Genomic DNA, 23,290 nt, shown 5'->3' with positions numbered 1-23,290 from the left:
TCTACAGGTGAACAATATGTTATAATATAATTACAAACATGTTTTCTTGTTGGTATTCTGAAATATTTAGGTGCTTTCTAGAGACAACATTTTAAAATATTAGTTATGAACTTTCAGCAAGTGTTTTCAAAAGTGAATGATTTGAAAAACGTACTGCTCCTCACAAACCTAGAGTCAAATCTTTTATTTACATCACATTTGATTTGACTTAAAATAAAACCCTGAATAACAAGGCTTAAGAGAAAGCTCTGGATGTTTATAGAGCTAATTTAAAATAAGGTTTTTGCATGAAAGGTGACGGATCAAGCATTATGTATAACTCACAACAGGGTTAGAGATCGAACCCATAGGATTAGTTTCTTCCGTATTTATTAAAGTGATTTAAATAGAAGTTTATTAGCAGAATTCCTTTCCAACTTCCGTCTCTGATTTGTATCTCTTAATGTTAGAACATTTGTACAAGTTTGTTATCGCCACAGTAATTTCTAATAGAGAAATTAAGAATTTCACGTTAAAAGTCACACATGCAGGATAATATATCAACCAGCTGAGCACTTAATACTATTGTGTGCTAAAATCAACATTTGTGAAGTAACTAAAGCGGCCAGGTACACGTAGCGGAGTAAAACAATAACTGAGTTTTACGAGGTGATGGATGATCGTCTTGAATTAAATCTATGTTTTATTATAACCCGTGTAATGATGGACTTGAGTTGTGATCACGACGCGTCCTTACAATGAAGACTCAGTGACAGGAAGGTTTTTACACGGTTTTATTAATCTGAGCAGATCAGATGAAGCAGCTCAGAAACCAACGACCAGATTTAAGGACAAAACGTCTACGTACACACACATCATTCTTATATATATACTTCATGTATACACACACTCAGGGTGGTAAAGTGACGTTTTCCATGGTTGGCTATGCAGCATTCACACAGGAGCAATGCTTAAGTATTTTGGGGTTAACGCCCAGATTGAACAGATTCAGGCGACAGCAACAACCGATAAATTCAGCAGGCCATGATTATCTGAGAAAATAAACTAGTTCCACTTCAACAAGCCTTTTGATCTATCGTTTCCTCAGTGAGGTGAAGTAAGGCAGAATAAATCTCCAGTTTTACTTTAAAAACAAAGATGGAATAGAAGATTTAATAGCTGGTGAAGCGGCATTTGTTTTGAGGGAATTTCAGGAGTAGATACACACACACCTCTCACACACACATTCACACACACCAACGGGCTGATGGGAAGTTTAGGCGCTGCTCAGTGCGTCCACGCCGGGCAGGACTTTCCCTGAAAGAGAGGAAGCAAACACACCGTCATGAACAAGCGACACAAACAAAAACAGCAGTAAAAAGGAAATAAACCCACAAATATTTGGAAAATGGTTGTGAAAATACTGAATGTCCTCTTCCAATATGAGAGTAACATGATAACAAAGGCATCCCAACTGTAGCTGTGAACATGACATGATGTGTGATTACCTAAAAGAGCATCAGGACTGCTTTAGGCATATGATAGCTATGTGATTAACATGATGATTCAGCCTCTATGGAGAGAGACATATGACAAGCATGCTCATTTCTGACGTGGAGCTAATCTGAAGTAAACATTGAAGACTGCTTTCTATTCCTCCATCGTGTAACTCCCTCTCTTGTAATCAGCATGTGAAGGACACTGTTCAGGAACTAGTTGATGCTCTGTATGTGATGACTACTTCCATTCTGGAGAGGATCACAGATACATGGATCCTGAGGTTGAAGCTCAAGCCGGGGACGAGTGAGATTTTTCTAACAAGAATAAAAGTGTTTTATGAGACATGTCAATAAAGCAAGATGTCACTAGGTCCATGTTTCTGTGTTTCCGCCTCTCACCCTCCAGCAGCTCCAGGCTGGCTCCGCCCCCGGTGCTCACGTGGCTGACTTTGTCCTCCGTGTCCCACTTAGCGCAGCAGGTGGCGGTGTCACCCCCCCCCTAAACACAAACACAGATCAAATGTCATTTAGAAGTTTACCAAACTTATTCAAATTGACCTCAGGTTGTGTTTACAGTATATTTCAAGCTCAGGCTTGTTCGTGGTTGGCTGGCTTTTTGATATGCATGTACAATATAACATTGTAAAAGCAAGTCATGTGGTATGTCAATTCCAAAGGGGTAAGGAATATTTCCATACACTAATTATCTTTATTGCACATTTGTGTATTAGCAAATCCCATAAAGCAGGACTTCCTCGAATCATTTATTAATTTGGCTTCAGGAGTTAGATAGGTAATAATTCTTGCTCTAATTATATTGTTGTGAAAGCTGTATTTATTCAATTGTGTTGCTAAAAATGACCTTTTACGTGAAGACATTAAACACATCATGATGCAATTTAATTCTTAACTGTTGACAAATACTATATTTTTATAAACCGAGAATAAATGCACCACAATACAACTCTATATAAACTCTGCTCACTGTCTGCTAACAGCTAACTAGCTCTCCATTTGCCAATTTTAAAATACATGTGTTGTTCATGATGGAGCACAATCAGGGGAAACACAGGGTACAAAACAGAACACATTTTCAGAAAGGTGGCAGCAACTTGGTATCAAAGTATCCTTTCTTATGAAATCCCTTTTTCTTTAACCAAAGATTTAGATTGTTATGCGCACTGCATGACGACACTGCTGAAACCAAATGGACGCCGACTCTCTTACCGATGATAGTGACGCAGCCGGACTTGGTGACCTCCACCACTTTGTCCATCATGCTCTTGGTGCCCCTGGCGAAGTTGTCAAACTCGAACACGCCGACGGGGCCGTTCCACACGATCTGCTTCGCCCGGCCCACCACCTCGGAGTTGGTCTTAATGCTCTCCGGTCCACAGTCCAGACCCTGAGGAGGGGTTATATTTAAAAAGGTCACCCATTATGCAAAACCCTCTTCTTCATGTCTCTTCTACATCAACATGTGTCCCCTCTTCTCCATGTCTCTTCTACATCAACATGTGTCCCCTCTTCTTCATGTCTCTTCTACATCAACATGTGTCCCCTCTTCTTCATGTCTCTTCTACATCAACATGTGTCCCTCTTCTTCATGTCTCTTCTACATCAACATGTGTCCCCACTTCTTCATGTCTCTTCTACATCAACATGTGTCCCCTCTTCTTCATGTCTCTTCTACATCAACATGTGTCCCCTCTTCTTCACGTCTCTTCTACATCACATGTGTCCCCTCTTCTTCATGTCTCTTCTACATCAACATGTGTCCCCATCTTCTTCATGTCTCTTCTACAATCAACATGTGTCCCCTCTTCTTCATGTCTCTTCTACATCAACATGTGTCCCCCTCTTCTTCATGTCTCTTCTACATCAACATGTGTCCCCTCTTCTTCATGTCTCTTCTACATCAACATGTGTCCCCTCTTCTTCATGTCTCTTCTACATCAACATGTGTCCCCTCTTCTCCGTGTCTCCTCTACATCAACATGTGTCCCCTCTTCTTCGTGTCTCTTCTACATCAACATGTGTCCCCTCTTCTTCATGTCTCTTCTACATCAACATGTGTCCCCTCTTCTTCGTGTCTCTTCTACATCAACATGTGTCCCCTCTTCTCCGTGTCTCCTCTACATCAACATGTGTCCCCTCCTTCTCCGTGTCTCTTCTACATCAACATGTGTCCCCTCTCTCCGTGTCTCTTCTACATCAACATGTGTCCCCTCTTCTCCGTGTCTCCTCTACATCAACATGTGTCCCCTCTTCTCCGTGTCTCTTCTAATCACATGTGTCCCCTCTTCTCCGGGTCTCTTACATCACATGTGTCCCCTCTTCTTCATGTCTCTTCTACATCAACATGTGTCCCTCTTCTTCATGTCTCTTCTACATCAACATGTGTCCCCTCTTCTTCATGTCTCTTCTACATCAACATGTGTCCCTCTTCTTCATGTCTCTTCTACATCAACATGTGTCCCCTCTTCTTCCATGTCTCTTCTACATCAACATGTGTCCCCCTCTTCTTCATGTCTCTTCTACAATCAACAGGTGTCCCCTCTTCTTCATGTCTCTTCTACATCAACATGTGTCCCCTCTTCTTCATGTCTCTTCTACATCAACATGTGTCCCCTCTTCTTCATGTCTCTTCTACATCAACATGTGTCCCCTCTTCTTCATGTCTCTTCTACATCAACATGTGTCCCCTCTTCTTCATGTCTCTCTACATCAACATGTGTCCCCTCTTCTTCATGTCTCTCTACATCAACATGTGTCCCCTCTTCTTCATGTCTCTTCTACCTCAACATGTGTCCCCTCTTCTTCATGTCTCTTCTACATCAACATGTGTCCCCTCTTCTTCATGTCTCTTCTACATCAACATGTGTCCCCTCTTCTTCATGTCTCTTCTACATCAACATGTGTCCCCTCTTCTTCATGTCTCTTCTACATCAACATGTGTCCCCTCTTCTTCATGTCTCTTCTACATCAACATGTGTCCCCTCTTCTTCATGTCTCCTCTACATCAACATGTGTCCCCTCTTCTTCATGTCTCTTCTACATCAACATGTGTCCCCTCTTCTTCATGTCTCTTCTACATCAACATGTGTCCCCTCTTCTTCATGTCTCTTCTACATCAACATGTGTCCCCTCTTCTTCATGTCTCTTCTACATCAACATGTGTCCCCTCTTCTTCATGTCTCTTCTACATCAACATGTGTCCCCTCTTCTTCATGTCTCTTCTACATCAACATGTGTCCCCTCTTCTTCATGTCTCTTCTACATCAACATGTGTCCCCTCTGTGAAAAGAGACTGAAAGTTTCAGGAACAAAGATTCTCACTTTTTGATCCATTTCTATAAAACCTGTCTGAAAATGAGCTGATCAGATTTTGGACACTTTATGATGTCATAGCGATGTTTTGTCTTGTGTAACCATTAGCCAATCAGCAACCAAGGTAACCCCCAAGGCTGAAACAGAGGGGATTATGGGATGCTGCAATGATCCGTTTGGTGTTTGGAGCCAAACACTTCAGAGACATGTTTGTATCTAACAGAGACCTATAACATATTGATGAAGAACAGTATCATCGGGGACCTTCTAGTACAGAAGCAGCAAGAACAGAACGATCCTCACCATCCAGCCGGCGGGGATGCCAGCAGCGACGGTGGCGGAGCCGGTTGCTGCTTTCTCGTCGAACTTTTCTGCGGTGATGAAGTCGACGGGCAGAGTGATCTTCACTCCGTTCTTCTCTGCTTTGGCCATCAATTCCTTAACGATGCCAGCGCCCTCCTCATCGAACAAGGAGGTGCCGATCTGATGAGAGAGAGGCAAGGAAATGTTATATATTAATAATAATTCATTACACTTATCAGAGCGCTTTTCCAAGTCCTCAAAGCGCTTTAAATGACATATTACACATATTACACATATTGGACATGTAACAGTGAATATTGTGGACAATACCCATTGAAGCAAATTAGGGTGCAGTGTCTCAAGGACACAACGGCGGGTGTTATTTCTTGTCAGCTTCAAAATATTACGTTTGCAATCATTCCCAGGCAAGATCTATAGGTATATACATGGTTCCTGCAGGTTTCACCAACTCAAATGTAAGACCTTTTAAAGACCATTTTGAATAGAATTTAAGACCTATTTCATGGCAAGAAAGTATGAAGGAAAATTGCTAGGAAAGAAGAAATACGTCCCATAATTACTTACAAAGTAAATGTATTCATGTTCAACATGAGAACGATGACTGAACATGACAGCATGATCTTACAGACCAGTGTTCGCCTGTTCAACAAAAAGTGTGAGTGAGTGACAAGAGCTATAGTCAGAGCTCTGCTGTCTTCCTGCTGTTGTATGATTGGTGTTTAGCTACTGTATTTAGCATCTACAGCACCTCTGCTTTTAGGGTTGACGTAGACTCAAACGTCGCCCGGTGTTGTTGTTGCAGGAGCTGCTGCACTAGCTAACGCTGCACTAGCTAACGCTGCACTAGCTAACGCTGCACTAGCAAAACAAACACTAATTTTGTTTGCAAAAGGTGCAGCGGGCTTCAAACACGTTCCCTCCACTGGTTTCAACCAAGCACTAAATTCGATGTTTTCCAACCAAATGCGGTTGAACTTATTTATTTGTAAGTAGATTCGAAGATACCTCATTTCTGACTGCCACTAGCTGAAGCTTGGTTGCTAGGTTACTAGCTGGGTGTTCTCCGATAAGGGGCCGGGGAAACAAAGTTAGTGATTACTGGTTCCATGTTGATTTATTTCAATACAGATTGTTGGGGGAACTGAAAGGCTCTTACCGTACTGGTTACTTTGCAGCCCGGACATTTCCCCCAAAACACATTTAGACGCGATCGCTACACAGAAGTACCTTTCAAATCCCATCTTTTTTAAGACCTTCTAAAATCATATTTAAGACCCTTCTTATTTTTTTGATCATATTTAAGACTTTTTAAGACCCTGCGGGAACCCTGTATATGTTTACAGGTCCAATTAGGGTCATTGACGTGATTCTCAATCTCTGCTGTGAAACTAACAACAACATCAGTTTGAAGCAGAACGTTGAGCACAAAGTGGTGAGGAAATCCAACTTGAGAAACACCTGAAATGACACACTGATGTTTCTTCAGTCATACAGGGCACATTCAAAATACTATTTTACTCTGACAGCAAAAAGAAAGGATTCCCCCGATTCAAAACATATTTACAATAGCTTTAAAAAAAAAAAAAAAAAGAGTAATAACTAAAGCTGCAAATGACTTGTTTGTGAAAGACGTCTATCGAACTACATGACTTAGGTTTGGAACAAGTCTATTTAGTGATTAAATGCACTACATTTACCTTTTCACACATAATATTTGTTGTATTTTTTTTCCAATTGTACATATATGTTATTTTTGCAGCACGGTAGTGGACGAGCAATGAAGCACTTTACTGCAGGGATATGTCACTGTTAGTTTGAGTCTTCCTCACCTCCATGTTGTTGAGCACTTTGAGGAAGGTGAAGGCCATGCCTCCTCCGATGATCATCTCGTCGACTTTATCCAACATGTTGTTGATCAGCTGGATCTTATCTTTCACCTTCGCTCTGAAACGCAGGCGAACATCAGAACAGATAAGAACCAGGCATGTGAGCAACACTGAAACGTACATGCAGTATAAACTTGTTACATATTTGAACAACATGTCTGAGCTGGGTTTGAATAGTTTAGGAAATGCATTTATCTTTGGTTACTTCATTTTTTAGCTTGAACTAGTGAATTTGAAGCTTTGAAAAGAACTCCTCGATTATTTATGACTCATCCAATAATTGATTAATTGTTGCAGCTCTATACCGTATGGCCGCCTTGTCTCGCTTTAACTGACTGTCCTGGGTCATATAACATCATTCCTTTTGAATTAAAAATGTGTTTTTATTTATTCAGACCCACTTCTTACCAATCATAACAATTCCAACTCTTAAACACAACATCGATCCGTCACCCTGCAGCTGTTCCTGACGGCCGATCACACTAATGATCGGCGTCCTGTGTGTGACCTGGAGGAGAATTGGCAGCGCGGCTCTACGCTGAGCAGCAGCCAGTTAGACAATGGACTCTGACACAAGGCCATAAGCAACATGAAGCCCCAGCAACTCTGGTTAGAGTCGCTGTAAGAAACGGATGCTCGGTTTCACACCGTTAGCTCTGAACTCTGACTGTGGTGCTAAAACTAGACTAAAGCTAGGGAAATAAAAGAAACACCCGTAGCACAACAGAGACAAAGAAACCACACTTATTTTAAAAAGGTTTCTGCATTTTGTGGCTTATTTTAAATCAAAATGTTTCTTCTCGTTCTGCTTTGGTTATAACCTCCAACCTCTTTTCATTTTAGTTTCCGTCACCGAAACTGCACGACAACAAAACAACGCTGGATAATATTCCCAACATAAAACCGTAGGACTATTTTCACATCCCTGCCAGCTTTCCATCTTCTCACTAAACTCTGAGGAGCGGTGTAAAGCAGAAAGCAGCTGTTCTGTGAAACCAGATCACATTATGAGCTTATAGTTTCTATTCCTGGTTGAGGCTGCTGTGAGACGATATCTAAACACAGGAGCGGAACAACGGAAAACACTGACAGAGATCGTTCCTTTAAAAATCAATAGTACATAGAATAAAAACTGGTTTTGTATAAGGTCGTAAGGCTTATTTTATCAGCAGGAATATAACTAGTGAGTTTTAATTTGGTGTTAAAGTCTAAACGCCCACAAATACGTTTAACTGCACAATTTATTATATTCTATTTTATTGTATTTACTTGCACTATTATCCGTTTTATTGTGCTGCACTGTTGGAGTGGCATGTGACCCAAGAGTGTCATTGTCATAACTACACTGTAGCTATGCACATGTGCTACTTTAAAGCAGATGTGTCTCTTGGCGTAAATCAATCAATGTTTATTTATATAGCCCAATATCACAAATGTTACATTTGTCTCAGTGGTCTTCACAGTGTGTACAGAATATCAGTATGACAATACGACACCCTCTGTCCTTAGACCCTCTGTCCTTAGACCCTCTGTCCTTAGACCCTCTGTCCTTAGACCCTCTGTCCTTAGACCCTCTGTCCTTAGACCCTCTGTCCTTAGACCCTCACATCGTACAAGGAAACACTTCCAGAGAAAACCCACAGTTTAAAGGGAAAAATGGGAGAAACCTCAGGGAGAGGAACAGAGGAGGGATCCCTCTCCCAGGATGGACAGACGTGCAATAGATGCCGTGTGTAAATTGAAAAGATAATACATTTGCAACATAGGTAGTCCAAATGTTTGGAAATGCATGTGTGTATAATAGGAAGATGAATCCACGAGGATATCCATCCAGGACCTATGATCCAGGACCACAGCCACGATTCAAAGAAGTGGAATTCTTTGCCGAATGATTTAAAGGGCTGTAAGAACATTTTTATGTTTAAGAAAATGTATAAAGAAAGCGTATTTAGAAGTATGAAGGTGACTTTTGATTGTAGTCGGGTTTTATGTTTCAGTATTTGTAAGCGACTGAAAGAATATTGCTTTTATTTTACTTTTTAATGGTTATTTAAAAAAGAAAAAGTGTTTGTAAGAAGGGTCAGGTCAAATAAGATTCTCCTCCTGCTCCTTTCCACCATGCGCTATAACAAAAACAACCAGTATAAGTGTACATGTTTTGTTTTAAATAACTGCCATGTGTGGAATAAACAAATACATGACAATAAAAGCCTTGATTCTTGATAACTTCATCAGTGGTTGCTATGAAGTGTTCTCACCCTCCGAGGATGGCCAGGAAGGGCCTCTGAGGTTTCTCCAGAGCCATGGCAAAATAGTCCAGCTCCTTCTTCATCAGGAAGCCGGCCGCCTTCTGAGGAAGGTTCACTCCCACCATGGAGCTGTGAGGAGGAAGAGGAGCCGGGGATATCAACATCACATCATCACTGATGTCACGCCTCCATTAAATCGGCACCCTGCTCACCTGTGGCCTCTGTGAGCTGTCCCGAAGGCGTCGTTCACGTAAACGTCTCCCAGTTTGGACAGAGACGCCCTGAAGGAGTCGATGTCTCCCTGAGAGGCCTTCGTCTAACAGAGGGGAGAGTGAGAGAAGAAGAAGATGTAGCGTGTAGTGATCCTTTAACATGCATCTGGTGAGCGTGGTGTCCTAAACAATCATTACCACACAACAAAGCAGCATTTTCTAAAGGATCATGTTTGTGTTACAAATAGCCTTAGTGCAAACACAACGTGGTTAAAGTGCAAGAACAGGGTCTATGCAGGAACCCTGAAGTCACATGTCAAACCTTTTAAGACCTTTTCCTACATTCTAAGACCTCATCGCCACTTGGAGTTTAAACCGGTTACCTTGGCAACACACTTTACCTCACATTGACTATATACAGTATTGATTGTCCTTCCTCCTTATCTTCCAACCATTTGGACGCAGACTTGCATTTCCCCATAACGATGTTTAACAACCGGCGTAAACGGGCCTTCGCGCTATCAAGCAGTGAGCGTGCGATGTCCTGTTCAGATGACGTCTAACCCAACGGGATGCCATCAATAAACTACACAGAATCACACTACACACCTACGCCATGATTACATTCAGGCACACTGTAGAACACAACCTCTTTGGACCATTTATATACTTATTGAAAACAAGCTACACAATGTAACACCTTGGAAAATGCCGTTTAATAGCCTTCATTTTCGCTAAATTGATTTATAAACTTTTAATACTTTTTAAAACCCCGCGGACCCCCTGAAGAATAATCCAGGAGAAAACTCAGTTTATTTTCTAGGGGAATGTATAATTTTTTAAGAGGCAGTTGCTCCGTTTATGTTTCACGGGGACATGTTACTACTTGATAAGTAATGGTAAACAATGACTACGGGAGACAAAGACTAGCAAGGCCCCATAAAAAGACAATTCCATTTAGCATTGTGTTCCGCTTTACATCAAATAAAAACAATATTTCCATTCAAAACATTGTTGACTGGCTGCGTGTGTCTGAGAGTCAGTCATTGTGGATCAGGTTCCTGCTGCACTTAACAGTTGAAGGTCGTGACTGTGAGACGAGGGCAGAAATAAAGTCACCAGAGCTCCTCAGTGTCGTTCAAATGTCAGACGAGTGCTGAACGCTACAGTTCCTCCTTCAGACTATACAGTTAATACAAACGACTGCTGTGTTTTAACTTTTCCCTCCGAAGCTCAAACGACACCCAGCTTGTTTTTGTTGCACATTATAGTCTCCGAGATCATTTCAGCCCCAGAGAAATGTCTGTATATCGAGCTACAAATCGAGTCTGATATTACAGCAGGAACCGCCCCACATGCCACACAGGCCTCAGGACAGGAAAAGCAACACCAGCAGCCCCACTGACCTTCAGGGGAAATGTCAGGAGGTCAAACTGCTGATCTGACGAGGCAGACTAACATTATTCAAATGTGTGAAGACAGTCCTGAGCCTGGTTCTGTAGTTTCATATCAAATAGGGCTGGACGATTCCTTTAGCTTTAAAAGTCCAGCGCACTCCCTTTCTTTACAACTGTGCGCTGTAAAACCTTAATAAACGTTGTGCGCTGCAGTTGTTATTAACAAATTAGATGTTTTTCGGAAACAGCCACCCCCCACCAGTCCCTGCACCACTCCTGGCTATGACATCAGACGGTGACTCAGCTTTTCAGAGGGACACTGCAGCTGGAGTGACTGTGCGGTTCCTTCAGGCGACACAGCACAAAGATAAAGCAGCAAAAACCATCCAACTGACATATTTTTTATTTCCATATGTTATGTATGAAATAATTATATTTATTTTTTACGGCGGGAAGGAAATATAATATTTTTGTAAAGGTACCACACACAGCGCTATTGGGTTTGACCAGGGAGGGAACGTGTGCCTCAAAGTCAACTTTATTGTCATTCTTTCAGTTTGTGTGCACAGACAGAGAGATCGAAATACCGATATGTTAGAACTAGGGCCGGGACTCGATTAAAAAAATTAATCTAATTAGAGGCTTTGTAATTAATTAATCGAAATTAATCGCATTTTTAATCACATATAAATATTTGACCTGAGAACAGTGAGAAGCAATTTTTTTCACATGGATTTTAGTATACCATTAGGCGCATTCACACCGCAGTACTTTTCCCACAAAGGTTCATGAGAACTTAGTTCATGAGAACTCTTTGAACCTGGGGGTGGATTAGGCAAATGAAGCCCAGGGTTTCCCACACAGACTATACTTGGGCGGGCCGCCCAGGTATATTAATGGCCGCCCAAGTATATTTCGCGACCCATTTAGTTTTTTTTTTAGAAATTTTTTTTTTTATATATATATTTTTTATTCGTCCGTGACCACGACGCCATCTGCGATCGATTAACTTGTAGACAATGATCCCTCGCTCCCTTGCTCTGATCTCGCCTCCTTCTGGCCTATTAAGTGGCCTGCCTCACACAGGGTGACTGGCTGTCCACATGATGTGGCCTGTCGACATGGCCACTGTCATACAGATCATAAATCAAAGCCCTTGATTGGTCTCTGTGTGTCATTCAAGCTCGGGATAACCTCAGCTCAGGTGAGGTAAAGGACTCTCTGAGTGTTTAGATAGTTAACTTAGTCTAAGTTCTCAGTGGGTCTCAAACGGTGTGGTCACCATTTATGTAAACACATATTTCTATTTGAGAGGGTAGAGATTGATCTAATGGATAGTGAGGTGGGCTGAAGATCGGAAGGCTGTGAGTTCAAATCCCGCCAGGAACACCACCACCCGCCCTTAAGTAAGGCACTTAGCCCTTAGTTACTCCAGGGAGAATGTCCCTGTAATCGGTCATTATAAGTCGCTTTGGATAAAAGCGTCAGCTAAATGAAATGTAATGTGATTAGTAAAATATGCATGAATAAATAAATAAAAAGTTAACTAGGTGAAAAAAGGTAAGATACACTTTTAAAACTTGTTGAGAGAAAACTAGTCTTTGCTGCTGCCTGAAAGAGGAGCAGGGGGAGAGGATGGAGAGGGGGGGAGGAGGGAGACAGGAGAGGCTGATTCAGGAGCACAGACACACTCAACTATAAATGAACCAAAACTAAATTAATAAACAAGTTTCAGTGTTTTTTTCATATTGGAAATGGGATGTTATTGGTTATGGCCTTGATTTTATGATTATTGAAATGTATACAGTTCTGTTAAATATAGGTGTTTCCATAGATCTAGTCTCTTTATTTTCCCCTCAAAATGCACCAGATTGATGCTTTTAACTCCAAAATAAAAAATAAAATCTTACCGGGGGGGCATGCCCCTGGACCCCCCTAGAGGATTTGAGGTCGACCCCCACTAAAAATCACATGGATAGGTTCCTAAATACATTAATAAATACATTTATTTTTTTAAATAGTAACCCATTTCCATATGTTCATGTGTGGGTAGTAGATTTAAACTATAGGGCTATCATTATGGGCCCTGCCTGTACCTGTTCGCTCTGCCATCGCGTGAAGGGTCTGCTAACAAGCGACCAACAGAAAGGTTAATGTTGTTGCACGTCACCTCAACCCCCCCCCCCGCTACCACCACCCCCCAAAGTATATTTCAGATCTGTGGGAAACACTGGCAGTTAATGGACCAGCACCAGAGGCATTCCCATACACACAGGCGTTGGAGCTGTTCTTCATGAAATCCCAGAAGGATGAAGTGCTCTGACAAACAGTGCCATCTTTGCGCAAAATGATACCAGAATGATAAGTCAATAAATAATGTTGTTAAAACTTTTCAATAGAAGCTGCTGGGAGTCCCAGCAGCTTCTATTGAAGCCTTCCGAGTAAATCGCCAGAACGCCGACACCTCCTCATCTCCACCGCTCCCATGTTTTATTTTGTGTTGCCATAAGTTAGTCTCTCTGCGTTTCTGCGCTGGGCTAATGCTAATAATGCTAATGCGAGGATAATAAAATGGCGGCTTCACAAAACTTTTTGGGAGTTTTACGGGGCGTGGTTTTCAATCCGCCCAGTCAATCAGAAATATAGCTCTTTTCTCACAAGAGAGCCGTACGAAAGTCCCTGCTCTCTAGCAGCTCTCTGCTCTCTAGCAGGGACTTTCGTGGGGGTAAAAAGGTTCTCATGAACTCATTTTAGTACCGGCTCTTTTTGGTGTGAACGCGATAAAAGAGGCTAACGTCCACGCTAGCTTCCACGCTAGCTGCTATATGTTTTGCATTGAGGTGATACTTGAGGCTTGATGTGCTGCGGTGATATGCGAATTCCTTTTTGCATAATTTGCACACAACCGTGCTCTTATCGACGCTTCCATCCGTCCGTTTTTTAAAACAACATTTCCCACTGTTGTTCACTGTGGTTTGTTGTTGTCTGAAGTCATGAACGTTAGTTGGTGCTCCAGTATAATCGGTACGCCTGAAACTCATCCAGTGAGAAACGTTCCGCGGTGCAAAAATAAGTGCGATTAAAATGCGTTAATTTTTTTAACGCGTTAATTTTTGTGTAATTAATTAATCTTAATTAACGCGTTAAAGTCCCGGCCCTAGTTAGAACCACCTTTTTGTTTGATAAGAAACGCCACCTAATTGTGACGTCTGTAGTCACACTATAAAAGACTACAATTCCCACAGCCCCTGCTCTAAAGTGACAGTGATGGGCAGAAAGACGCAGCAGAAGAACAGTTTAATTACCCTTTAAGTTCTATAAGCCTTATCAAGAAAGAATACCCAAGTTGTTTGTCATTTTATTTGAGTTTTGCCTATTTGTTTTGAATATTGTAAAGGCCTCTTTTGTCTGTTTAAGGCATCTAGTGGCTTGATAGATAAACAAGGAAGGAAGCCACGACAAGTCCCTATGCCTCTTTGTTGTGCCCCGTGTCTGGATGCTGCCTCACCTTGTTTCCGGCGGCGTCCTTGCCCTTTCCCTCCTCGGCCACGTGGAAGCGGAGGTTCTCCAGCAGGATGACGGAGCCGGTGGCGGGGTCAGCGCAGGCCGCCTCCACCTCTGCTCCCACACAGTCCTTCAGGAAGGTGACATCCCTGCAGAGTCACAACGTGAACAGGGAGGATGTGTGTTATGTCCTATTGCTTCATTATTTGAACATTTTCCGTATCTTTCCGACTAAAAATATTTTATTATAAAAGATTGTGACTTGAATTCCTTTAAAGATCTCCTATCATGCTATTTTGAGGCATATATTATAACAGGGTATATGCAGGAATCCTGAAGTCAAATGTAAAACCTTTTTTCAGACCCTTTCCATACATTTTAAGACCTCATCGCCACTTGGAGTTTTAACCGGTTACCTTGGCGACACACTTTACCTCACATTGACTATATACAGTATTGATTGTCCTTCCTCCTTATCTTCCAACCTTTGGACGCAAACTTGCATTTCCCCATAACGATGTTTAACAACCGGCGTAAACGGAGCTTCGTGCTATCAAGCAGTGAGCGTGCGATGTCCTGTTCAGATGACGTCCAATCCAACGGGATGCCATCAATAAACTACACAGAATCACACTACACACCTACGCCATGATTACATTCAGGCAGACTGTAGAACACAACCTCTTTGGACCATTTATATACTTATTGAAAACAAGCTACACAATGTAATACCTTGGAAAATGCCGTTTAATACTTTTTAATAGCCTTCATTTTCGCTAAATTGATTGATCAACTTTTAATACTTTTTAAGACCCCGCGGACCCCCTGTATCAGTTTCATATATATAAAAAACATGTCTATGAAGTGTTTTGCTCAAAATACCAACAGATCACCCATTCTAGCCGTGCCTCACACCCCTCTACTTTAGCTCCGTTATTCCTCCGTTTTTAGAGATTTGGGTACAGAGGAAAAGAGAGAGGGTTTTGTTTTCTGACAGTTTGTGAGTTCCGACGCACCAGGGACACATTTATGTATAACAAGTCGTAAAAAAGTGCATTTTACATGATAAGAACCCGTTAATGTATTTATCCCTGGTTTATCAACTAAGCGAGCACAACCGCAATTATAAAGTCTATAAACTAACCTCCCCAGCAGGGTTTTGAGCTCTGCACCGATAGGCTCCAGGGAATATTTCTCCGGCATAGCGTTCCCGTCGGGGCGGCCCAGATGGCTCATCAGAACCACAGATTTGGCACCATTGTCCAGGCAGTGTTGGATGGTGGGAACGGCTGCCTTGATCCTGTAAAAATATCAAAAACATTAACATTCTGCCGTCTTCCTTAGAGAAACCCATTTTTATGCTAACAATATAAATGCTGTTGCATTAACTCTTCGTCAAAATGATAAAAGGGCAATATTCTAACTGATCGCTGATTGATTTATTTTGGGAACAGATTACATTCTTCAGAAATCAGACAGACTTTACCTCTGGTTGTTTGTGATCTTCTTGTCCTTCATGGGAACATTGAAGTCGACCCTGAAAGAGAAGACAACTTCATTACTAGAAAGAAATGGACAGAGAAAGAGTTGCGGCATTACAAACGTTTTTCACACATTTCCTTTTCTGGGAATTAAAGCTGCAGTCAAACAGAATCAGCGCACAGTCGGGTTCATTTAAAAAGAAACGCAATCAAAGCCAACGTTTTATAAAAACGATCACATCATGTCTGACAACGTTAAACTGTGTAGCAAGGACGTCATCTTCATGTTGAGTTAAATCAACCCCTTTAAAAAAGGGAAGAAAGGCACTCAAAGATATAACTAATAATATCTGTGTATCCTAATCTTTATCTGAAAATGTTCAGAAATAGTGGCTTCAAACTAAATGAAATGCAAACACCTAGAAACTTGTTGTGTTGCTGCATTGCATTCTGGTTCCTGTAGGATTACTCTGTAATCATTACAAAAGATACGTTCAGACACTTTTTAATGAAGCATCGGGGGTCTTTGTGTAACTGCAGCCAACGAGGCGGTGGCACAGAGCCGTGCAGCGCTGCATGCTGGGAGCCTGTGAGAACATGCTGCATCCCTCGTCCTCCAGCCAGTTACGTAATCCCCCCGCTCCCTCTGAAGACCCATGAGACACATGATCTGCCTGCACACACAGTCTGAACGCACACCACCGCACACTCCTTTGTATTAGCTTAGAAACAGCAGAGTCAGCACTTCAGCAGCTCGGTGCCATCCAACAACAACTGCAGTAGTTTTCCGCTCGTACATGGATTTCACCTGCTGCTCTTGAGGAGGATTCGGCATTTCATTAAACTTTTTCTGCACCATTTACACAAAACATCTTCAAGGATGAGTCGACTAGTTGATAAGCCAAATCAAACATAATTGTTTTTTATTAAATCAGTTTGTTTTTTTAAGGCAAAAATGGTGGATAATGACGTTTTCAGCGACTCAAATATGGAGATTTCCCGACGCCGTTTTATATCCTTGTGATTTGGACTGACATTTAAAGACAACGTTGATGGAAATGTTTACCTTTTATCTGACATTTTATAGACTAAATGACGAGTCTTTTAATCGAGGAAATAGTTGGCAGATGAAATGATCATTCGTTGTTCGAGTTAATACTCTGACAAAGAGCTGAAGCAATAAGATCATCGCAAGATCTGAACACTGAGGAGCTGCAGATATTCACAGCACAGGTGATGACCAACTCTAACTAGTGATTGGGTAGAAAGGCTAGTTAGGAATCTCCACTTGGTTACCTTTAGTAACTTGTTTCATCAGTAGCAGAACGGTAGGCTATGACAGGCATTTTGTCTAAGCTTTCAACAGAGAACACAATGTCCTTGGGTCAATGTATTGTTGTTGACTAGTAAATAAGAAGGAAGGGTTATCATGTGCAATGCTTCTAGAGGAAATCAGTTCATGGTGTCGACTGAATTTGGCATCCGATTAGATTGTTGGCAAGAAATGCAGGTCTCTACTTCCCTCTTTTTAGTTCTGCACCAGCACTTTACACAACACCTCCCCATACACACACACGGCATGCTGTGACAGGCCCTGGGTGTTATATGAAGTATATGATTGTCTCTTACACTAAGACTTCAATGTGACCTTTTAACCAGCGCAGTGTGGGCCGGGGTCTGCTGCTGCCGCCGGTGAACCTTGTCCTATGCTGCCTGTAGTTCAATCACCAAGCCGAGCAAACCAAAGCGGCCCTCTGACATTTCCACAGAGGGTGTCAGTTTCAAGTGAACTTCCATCAGCAATAGCTATCACAGAATGATAATGCATTACACATAAAGTCATTAAAAGCAGCTCCACCGTTACCAGCTGCAACATTTAAATGAACACAGGAATGCATCAATATTTATTATCCAGTTTTACAATGTAGATTATTTAGAATTATCCACAATTCGACCCATTTGGTAGGTTTTGATACTAGTATTGTTTTCACCTTCATGACTTTCACTATAGTTATAACTTATATAGTAGTGATGTTACTTTTATAAGAACACAATACTTCTACTAGTGGAATAAAAGTCATGCATTAGAATATGCTGAAGTATAGGTATAATTATCCCTTTACATTGCTGCTGTGAATCCCCCTGTATGGATCAATACAGTATTTTTAATATAATATTATAGTTTGTTGGTCATATTATGTATTTCCAATCTTAACCTGGGGAGATACTCAAGTAAAGTGCAAGTAACTCGAATTGTACTTGTGTATTTAAGTATGTGTGCTTGGTTTAAAATGGCTATTGGTCTTTCAACTCAGTGGTGAAAGTATCAATTAACACTCAAGTATTATAGTTAGGTACAATTTCAAAAATGACTTTGAAGGTTTTATAGACTAATAGATTACATATTTCACATATTGATACTTGCATGACTAATGAACTTCCTCAGGTTATCTATGCAGTGTGGGCCAAACATGTTAAAATGATGCAGTGATGTTACTGTGCATAGATTTTAAAGGATTGACTAACTAATGTCGGATACAGCAGTTGGTTGCATCCATGCAGCATCTCCTCACAGGCACGTAATGTTGTTACATGGATGAAAAAAACGTGACGCCAATAAATTAGCCATCAATTCAGTGTCACTGTGGCAGCACCAAACCGTGTGTAACCCCCTTATATAAGCAGACTAACGTGTAACCACATTAATTATACATGTGCGGAGTGGAACATTTCCAAACTGTCAGTTAGCTGGTTTAGCTAACGTCAAATAATCCCATTTCCGTTTAGCTTGTTGCAACGATTAGGACAGTAACGTAGCAACCAACCTCATAATGACACGCTTCCCCTTGACGTCCACCTTATCCAGGGTGAGTTTGGTAGAGAGAGACATGTTTCTTGTATTTTGCAGGTTCTGCTCCTTCCTTAGCTGGGTTTCCTCCGCTTCCTTCGACTGGTTAGCTACCGAGTGACGGTGACCTTAACACGGCGTGGAGAGGCAGGGCGGTTCTCTTTATACATCCATGGTTACCATTGGCTGTGATAGATTACACCTCCGTCTTGTGATTGGTTAAAGGTGGCGGAGAGGAGCTGTTTCATTGGATACGGTTGCTGCTTGTTCTATGACGTAACCACGTTGCTCCCAGATTCAAACGATCCTGTTGAAGTGTACTCAATTGCACCTTTTCTGCTAATTCCTGTTTCTACTATATTTCTCACTTCATTAGTTCATAGTTGCTTGTTATGTTAAAAATGATATGTTTATGATACGATGCAGAATTAGTTTAATCTACCTAGTAGCCTACTAGAGAAAGCACCTACAATTGGTTCAATTATGATTAACACTTTGAAAAACAACTTTAAAGAACATGAATTCTTTAATGGTAAATACAGAATGTTATGGTATTCTTTAATAATATAACTCTTTAAAAGAAGCCCTTCTGCTAAATTACTTTGATGCTTTAATTTCCTCTTAAAATGTTTGTAACTCTACGTACTTAACATTTTGATGCAAGACTTTTGGTTTTAAGATGTAACCACTATCATGACATTAAAATATAACATTTGAACTCGGCGGAAACAGAAAACCTATGAAGTGCTTGAGTTTACAGCAGTAATATACACTGAACAATAATATAAATGCAACACTTTTTGCTCCCATTTTTCATGAGATGAACTCAAAGATCTAAAACATTTTCTATATACACAAAATAACCATTTATCTCAAATATTGTTCACAAATCTGAAAAAATCTGTGATAGTGAGCACTTCTCCTTTGCCGAGATAATCCATCCCACCTCACAGGTGTGGCATATCAAGATGCATGATTATTGCACAGGGCTGGCCACAATAAAAATAGAGGGGTCTGCCTGCAGACCTCCACTCTCAGGACAGTTCCGGTGCAGACCTCCACTCTCAGGACACCTCCACTCTCAGGACAGGAAGTGCACGCTAAGAATTCCAAAATAAAATCACCACTATCAGTACAGTGCCACTTTCCAAACAGGAAATGCACGCATATACAAAATAAAATCGGATCGTGACACTTATTATATACATATGTATATATCTATATATATACGGACACCTTGTATTGTAGTTACTATCAGTACAGCCGCAGCGCCACTTTCCGAACAGGAAATGCACGCAAATACAAAATAAAATCGTACTGACACTTATTATATACATAATGTATATATAGATATCAGAGCCCTATCTCTCTAGGGCTCTGATAGATATATATATATATATATATATATATATATATATATAAAAATAGGGACACCTTGTATTGTTTACTCTCAGTACAGCACCACTTTCCGAACAGGAAATGCACGCTAATACAACATAAAATCGCACTGACACTTATTATCTAATATATATATATATATATATATATATATATATATATATTATATATATATATATTTATTTATTTATATATGTACTGTATACGACATCTTGTATTTTAGTTACACCCGCTAGACAACAGTGGAAGGTTCGAGAAACAACCGTGTTTGCCGGGTGCACACTTCTGTTCGACAGCCATATGCCATACATTTTTGCATACATTCACAGTAAATATGTATTCAGTAGGCCTATGATAGTTGTCTAACAGAAGTTAAATTCGTTTCTCACTTATTCTGACAATGTACTTAACCCCAAATAAAATAACCCAATAAAAATAGTTATTAAATAATAGTGAAGTCACGTTGTGATAACAATAACTCATCTCTCTCGTTTAGTGAGAGTCATTAAGTGCTATTAAAATGTGAATGTGCTACATATCCACACAAACAAACAAAGTGTGCAATCCAATGAATGTTAATCTAACTGGGTTTTGATAGATAATATATCTATTTTTCTTCTCTCAATTATTTTATTTCTATTGTGCACTCGAAGAATCAATATTAATCAAACTATTGTTCGTTTATACATTTTAAGAATGGCGTTCATCTTTTTTGAGAATGAGTTCTTATTTGATTTTATTTATTTGGGCCACAACATATGATACAAATGTTTGTGTCAGTAAATGTGTGGCGGGGGTTTTTGTGAAAATAACGGGGACAGAGCTGCTGTCAGACGATCAGCTGTGCGGCGTCATCACAAACGGACGTCGCTTCACGTGACGCTCCGGAGGAAAGGACGTCCCATTGCTCTTAAAACTCATTTCCCTGCTTCTCGTGGTTTCCTTGCGTCCCTCCATGCTTCCCTGGTGGGAGGGACTAGAGTCCCAGTGACCACCAACTGGAGGCCCGCGGGCCACATCCGGCCCGCCAGACATTCTCATCCGGCCCGCACAACGGGGGTGACTGCGGCGTGGTTACTGCGTTCGCAGTAACCAGTGTGTGCAGTACCGGAGTCCAACAGAGAGGCAGCAGCTGCGGGACAGTAGACTGCGTACTGCAAAACCTTCCCTGCCTTGAGAAGAAGTGATCCTTCGTTGTGAAGAGTCTGCTTTGTGCGCTCCGCACCACAGCAGCAGCCCTGCTGCGACGAGTCCAACAGAGAGGCAGGAGCTGCGGGACAGTAGCCTCGAAGCAGGGTTGGGTTGTAACGGAATACATGTAACGGCGTTACGTAATCAGAATACAAAAATCAAGTAGGCTAACTGTATTCAGCTGGCGTTACATTTGAAAAACGAGTAATCTGATTACAGTTACTTTCGTAAACCTGAAGTGAATACATTTTGGAATACTTATTGGAATTATTGGTGGAAAAATGTCCTCACAAAATGTAATATTCATTAACGGCAGAGCTATGTGCACACTGCACGGCGCTGCAGCATGTCTGTGAGCGAGAGAGAGATGCAGCATGTCTGTGAGGCCCCCCCCCGCACGCAGATGAGAGAGATCTCTTTTAAAATATATTGAAAGTTAGAAACGGAGATGGTTAGATAAAATGTGCAAGATAACCTTTATGTAGAATTTCTTTATTGTCGAAATGATGACATTTCATCACGGGATCAAATCAAAGTGAATGGCCTGCTGCTGCTGAATGCATGGGGCAAGTGACTGGAAAACGTTTTAAAAGTTATAACATCGTTTCAGATAATAAATAATAATGATAATTCATTCTATTTAGGGGCGCCTTTCAAAGCACCCAAGGACACCTTACAATTCATAACATATTCTAAGGAAAGGTTTTAAGACAGTACAAAGAATGCAGTCCGGGTGATGTTTTTTATGTGTGGTGCAGATGAGAGGGAGCTGTCCAGAATGACACCAAGATGTTGTGTTTGAGTTCTTGATAAGCCATTAAAACAGTAAAATACGTGTCTCCTGTTCACCAAAACATACCCATATGTTATGGAAAAACAAAGTATTCCAAAAGTATTCTAAAAGTAATCTGAATACGTTAAAGTAGACCCGATTCCAACGTTTAAGACACGTAACTGTAACTGTATTCTGATTACTTTCAGAGCCATGTATTCAGTATTTAGTAACTGATTACAGAACACTCAATACCCCCCCCCCCCCCCCCCCCCCCCCGGTCTACAACTTCAAAATGCTGGACTATATAAAAATCGCTGGCCCGCGATCGTGTCTATTGGATACATTTTGGCCCTTGGACAAATGTAGTTGGTGATCCCTGGCTCAGACGCAGGGAAACGACGCAAGTGATGGAAGCAAGGATTTAATTTAATCGACCTGAGACGGGGCCGTCCTGAGAGTGGAGGTCTGCACCGGCACTGTCCTGAGAGTGGAGGTCTGCAGGCAGGCTCCCATGCAATAAAAGGCCACTCTAAAATGTTCAGTTTTATCACACAGCACAATGCCACAGATGTCGCAAGTTTTGAGGGAGCGTGCAATTGGCATGCTGACAGCAGGAATGTCCACCAGAGCTGTTGCCCGTGAATTGAATGTTCATTTCTCTACCATAAGCCGTCTCCAAAGGCGTTTCAGAGAATTTGGCAGTACATCCAACCGGCCTCACAACCGCAGACCACGTGTACCACACCAGCCCAGGACCTCCACATCCAGCATGTTCACCTCCAAGATCGTCTGAGACCAGCCACTCGGACAGCTGCTGCAACAATCGGTTTGCATAACCAAGGAATTTCTGCACAAACTGTCAGAAACCGTCTCAGGGAAGCTCATCTGCATGCTCGTTGTCCTCATCGGGGTCTCGACCTGACTCCGGTTCGTCGTCGTAAGCGACTTGAGTGGGCAAATGCTCACATTCGATGGCGTCTGGCACGTTGGAGAGGTGTTCTCTTCACGGATGAATCCCGGTTTTCACTGTTCAGGGCAGATAGCAGACAGCGTGTGTGGCGTCGTGTGGGTGAGCGGTTTTCTGATGTCAATGTTGTGAATCGAGTGGCCCATGGTGGTGGTGGGGTTATGGTATGGGCAGGCGTATGTTATGGACGACGAACACAGGTGCATTTTATTGATGGCATTGTGAATGCACAGAGATACCGTGACGAGAT

The 23,290-nt window shown here is 41.5% G+C and overlaps 1 protein-coding gene across 1 annotated transcript; it reads right to left on the bottom strand.

Moving 5' to 3' along the window:
* Positions 1-759: 759 nt before the first annotated feature.
* Positions 760-18,858, bottom strand: pgk1 (phosphoglycerate kinase 1). The gene is made up of 11 exons (XM_034229008.1): positions 18,687-18,858; positions 15,867-15,917; positions 15,525-15,680; positions 14,385-14,529; positions 9,480-9,583; positions 9,277-9,396; positions 6,962-7,076; positions 5,112-5,291; positions 2,706-2,883; positions 1,878-1,976; positions 760-1,296 (listed from the first exon to the last, which is right to left on the bottom strand). The coding sequence occupies exons 1-11, from the start codon at positions 18,749-18,751 to the stop codon at positions 1,256-1,258; spliced, it is 1,254 nt and encodes a 417-aa protein (XP_034084899.1). The 5' UTR covers positions 18,752-18,858; the 3' UTR covers positions 760-1,255.
* Between the last annotated feature and the right edge of the window lie 4,432 nt (positions 18,859-23,290).

This window comes from Gymnodraco acuticeps, unplaced genomic scaffold, assembly GCF_902827175.1.
Source record: "Gymnodraco acuticeps unplaced genomic scaffold, fGymAcu1.1, whole genome shotgun sequence".
In the NCBI taxonomy this organism is placed as follows: domain Eukaryota; kingdom Metazoa; phylum Chordata; class Actinopteri; order Perciformes; family Bathydraconidae; genus Gymnodraco; species Gymnodraco acuticeps.
This window is presented reverse-complemented; position numbering and strand designations above follow the sequence as displayed.

Excerpts from the sequence above, each read along its gene's own strand:
- pgk1 (XM_034229008.1), bottom strand. The coding sequence starts at position 18,751 with ATGTCTCTCTCTACCAAACTCACCCTGGATAAGGTGGACGTCAAGGGG. Across the intron at positions 7,077-9,276 it reads TTCCTGGCCATCCTCGGAGG|AGCGAAGGTGAAAGATAAGA; the intron begins GTGAGAACACTT and ends CCTGCGTTTCAG. Across the intron at positions 2,884-5,111 it reads GCATCCCCGCCGGCTGGATG|GGTCTGGACTGTGGACCGGA; the intron begins GTGAGGATCGTT and ends ACCCCTCCTCAG.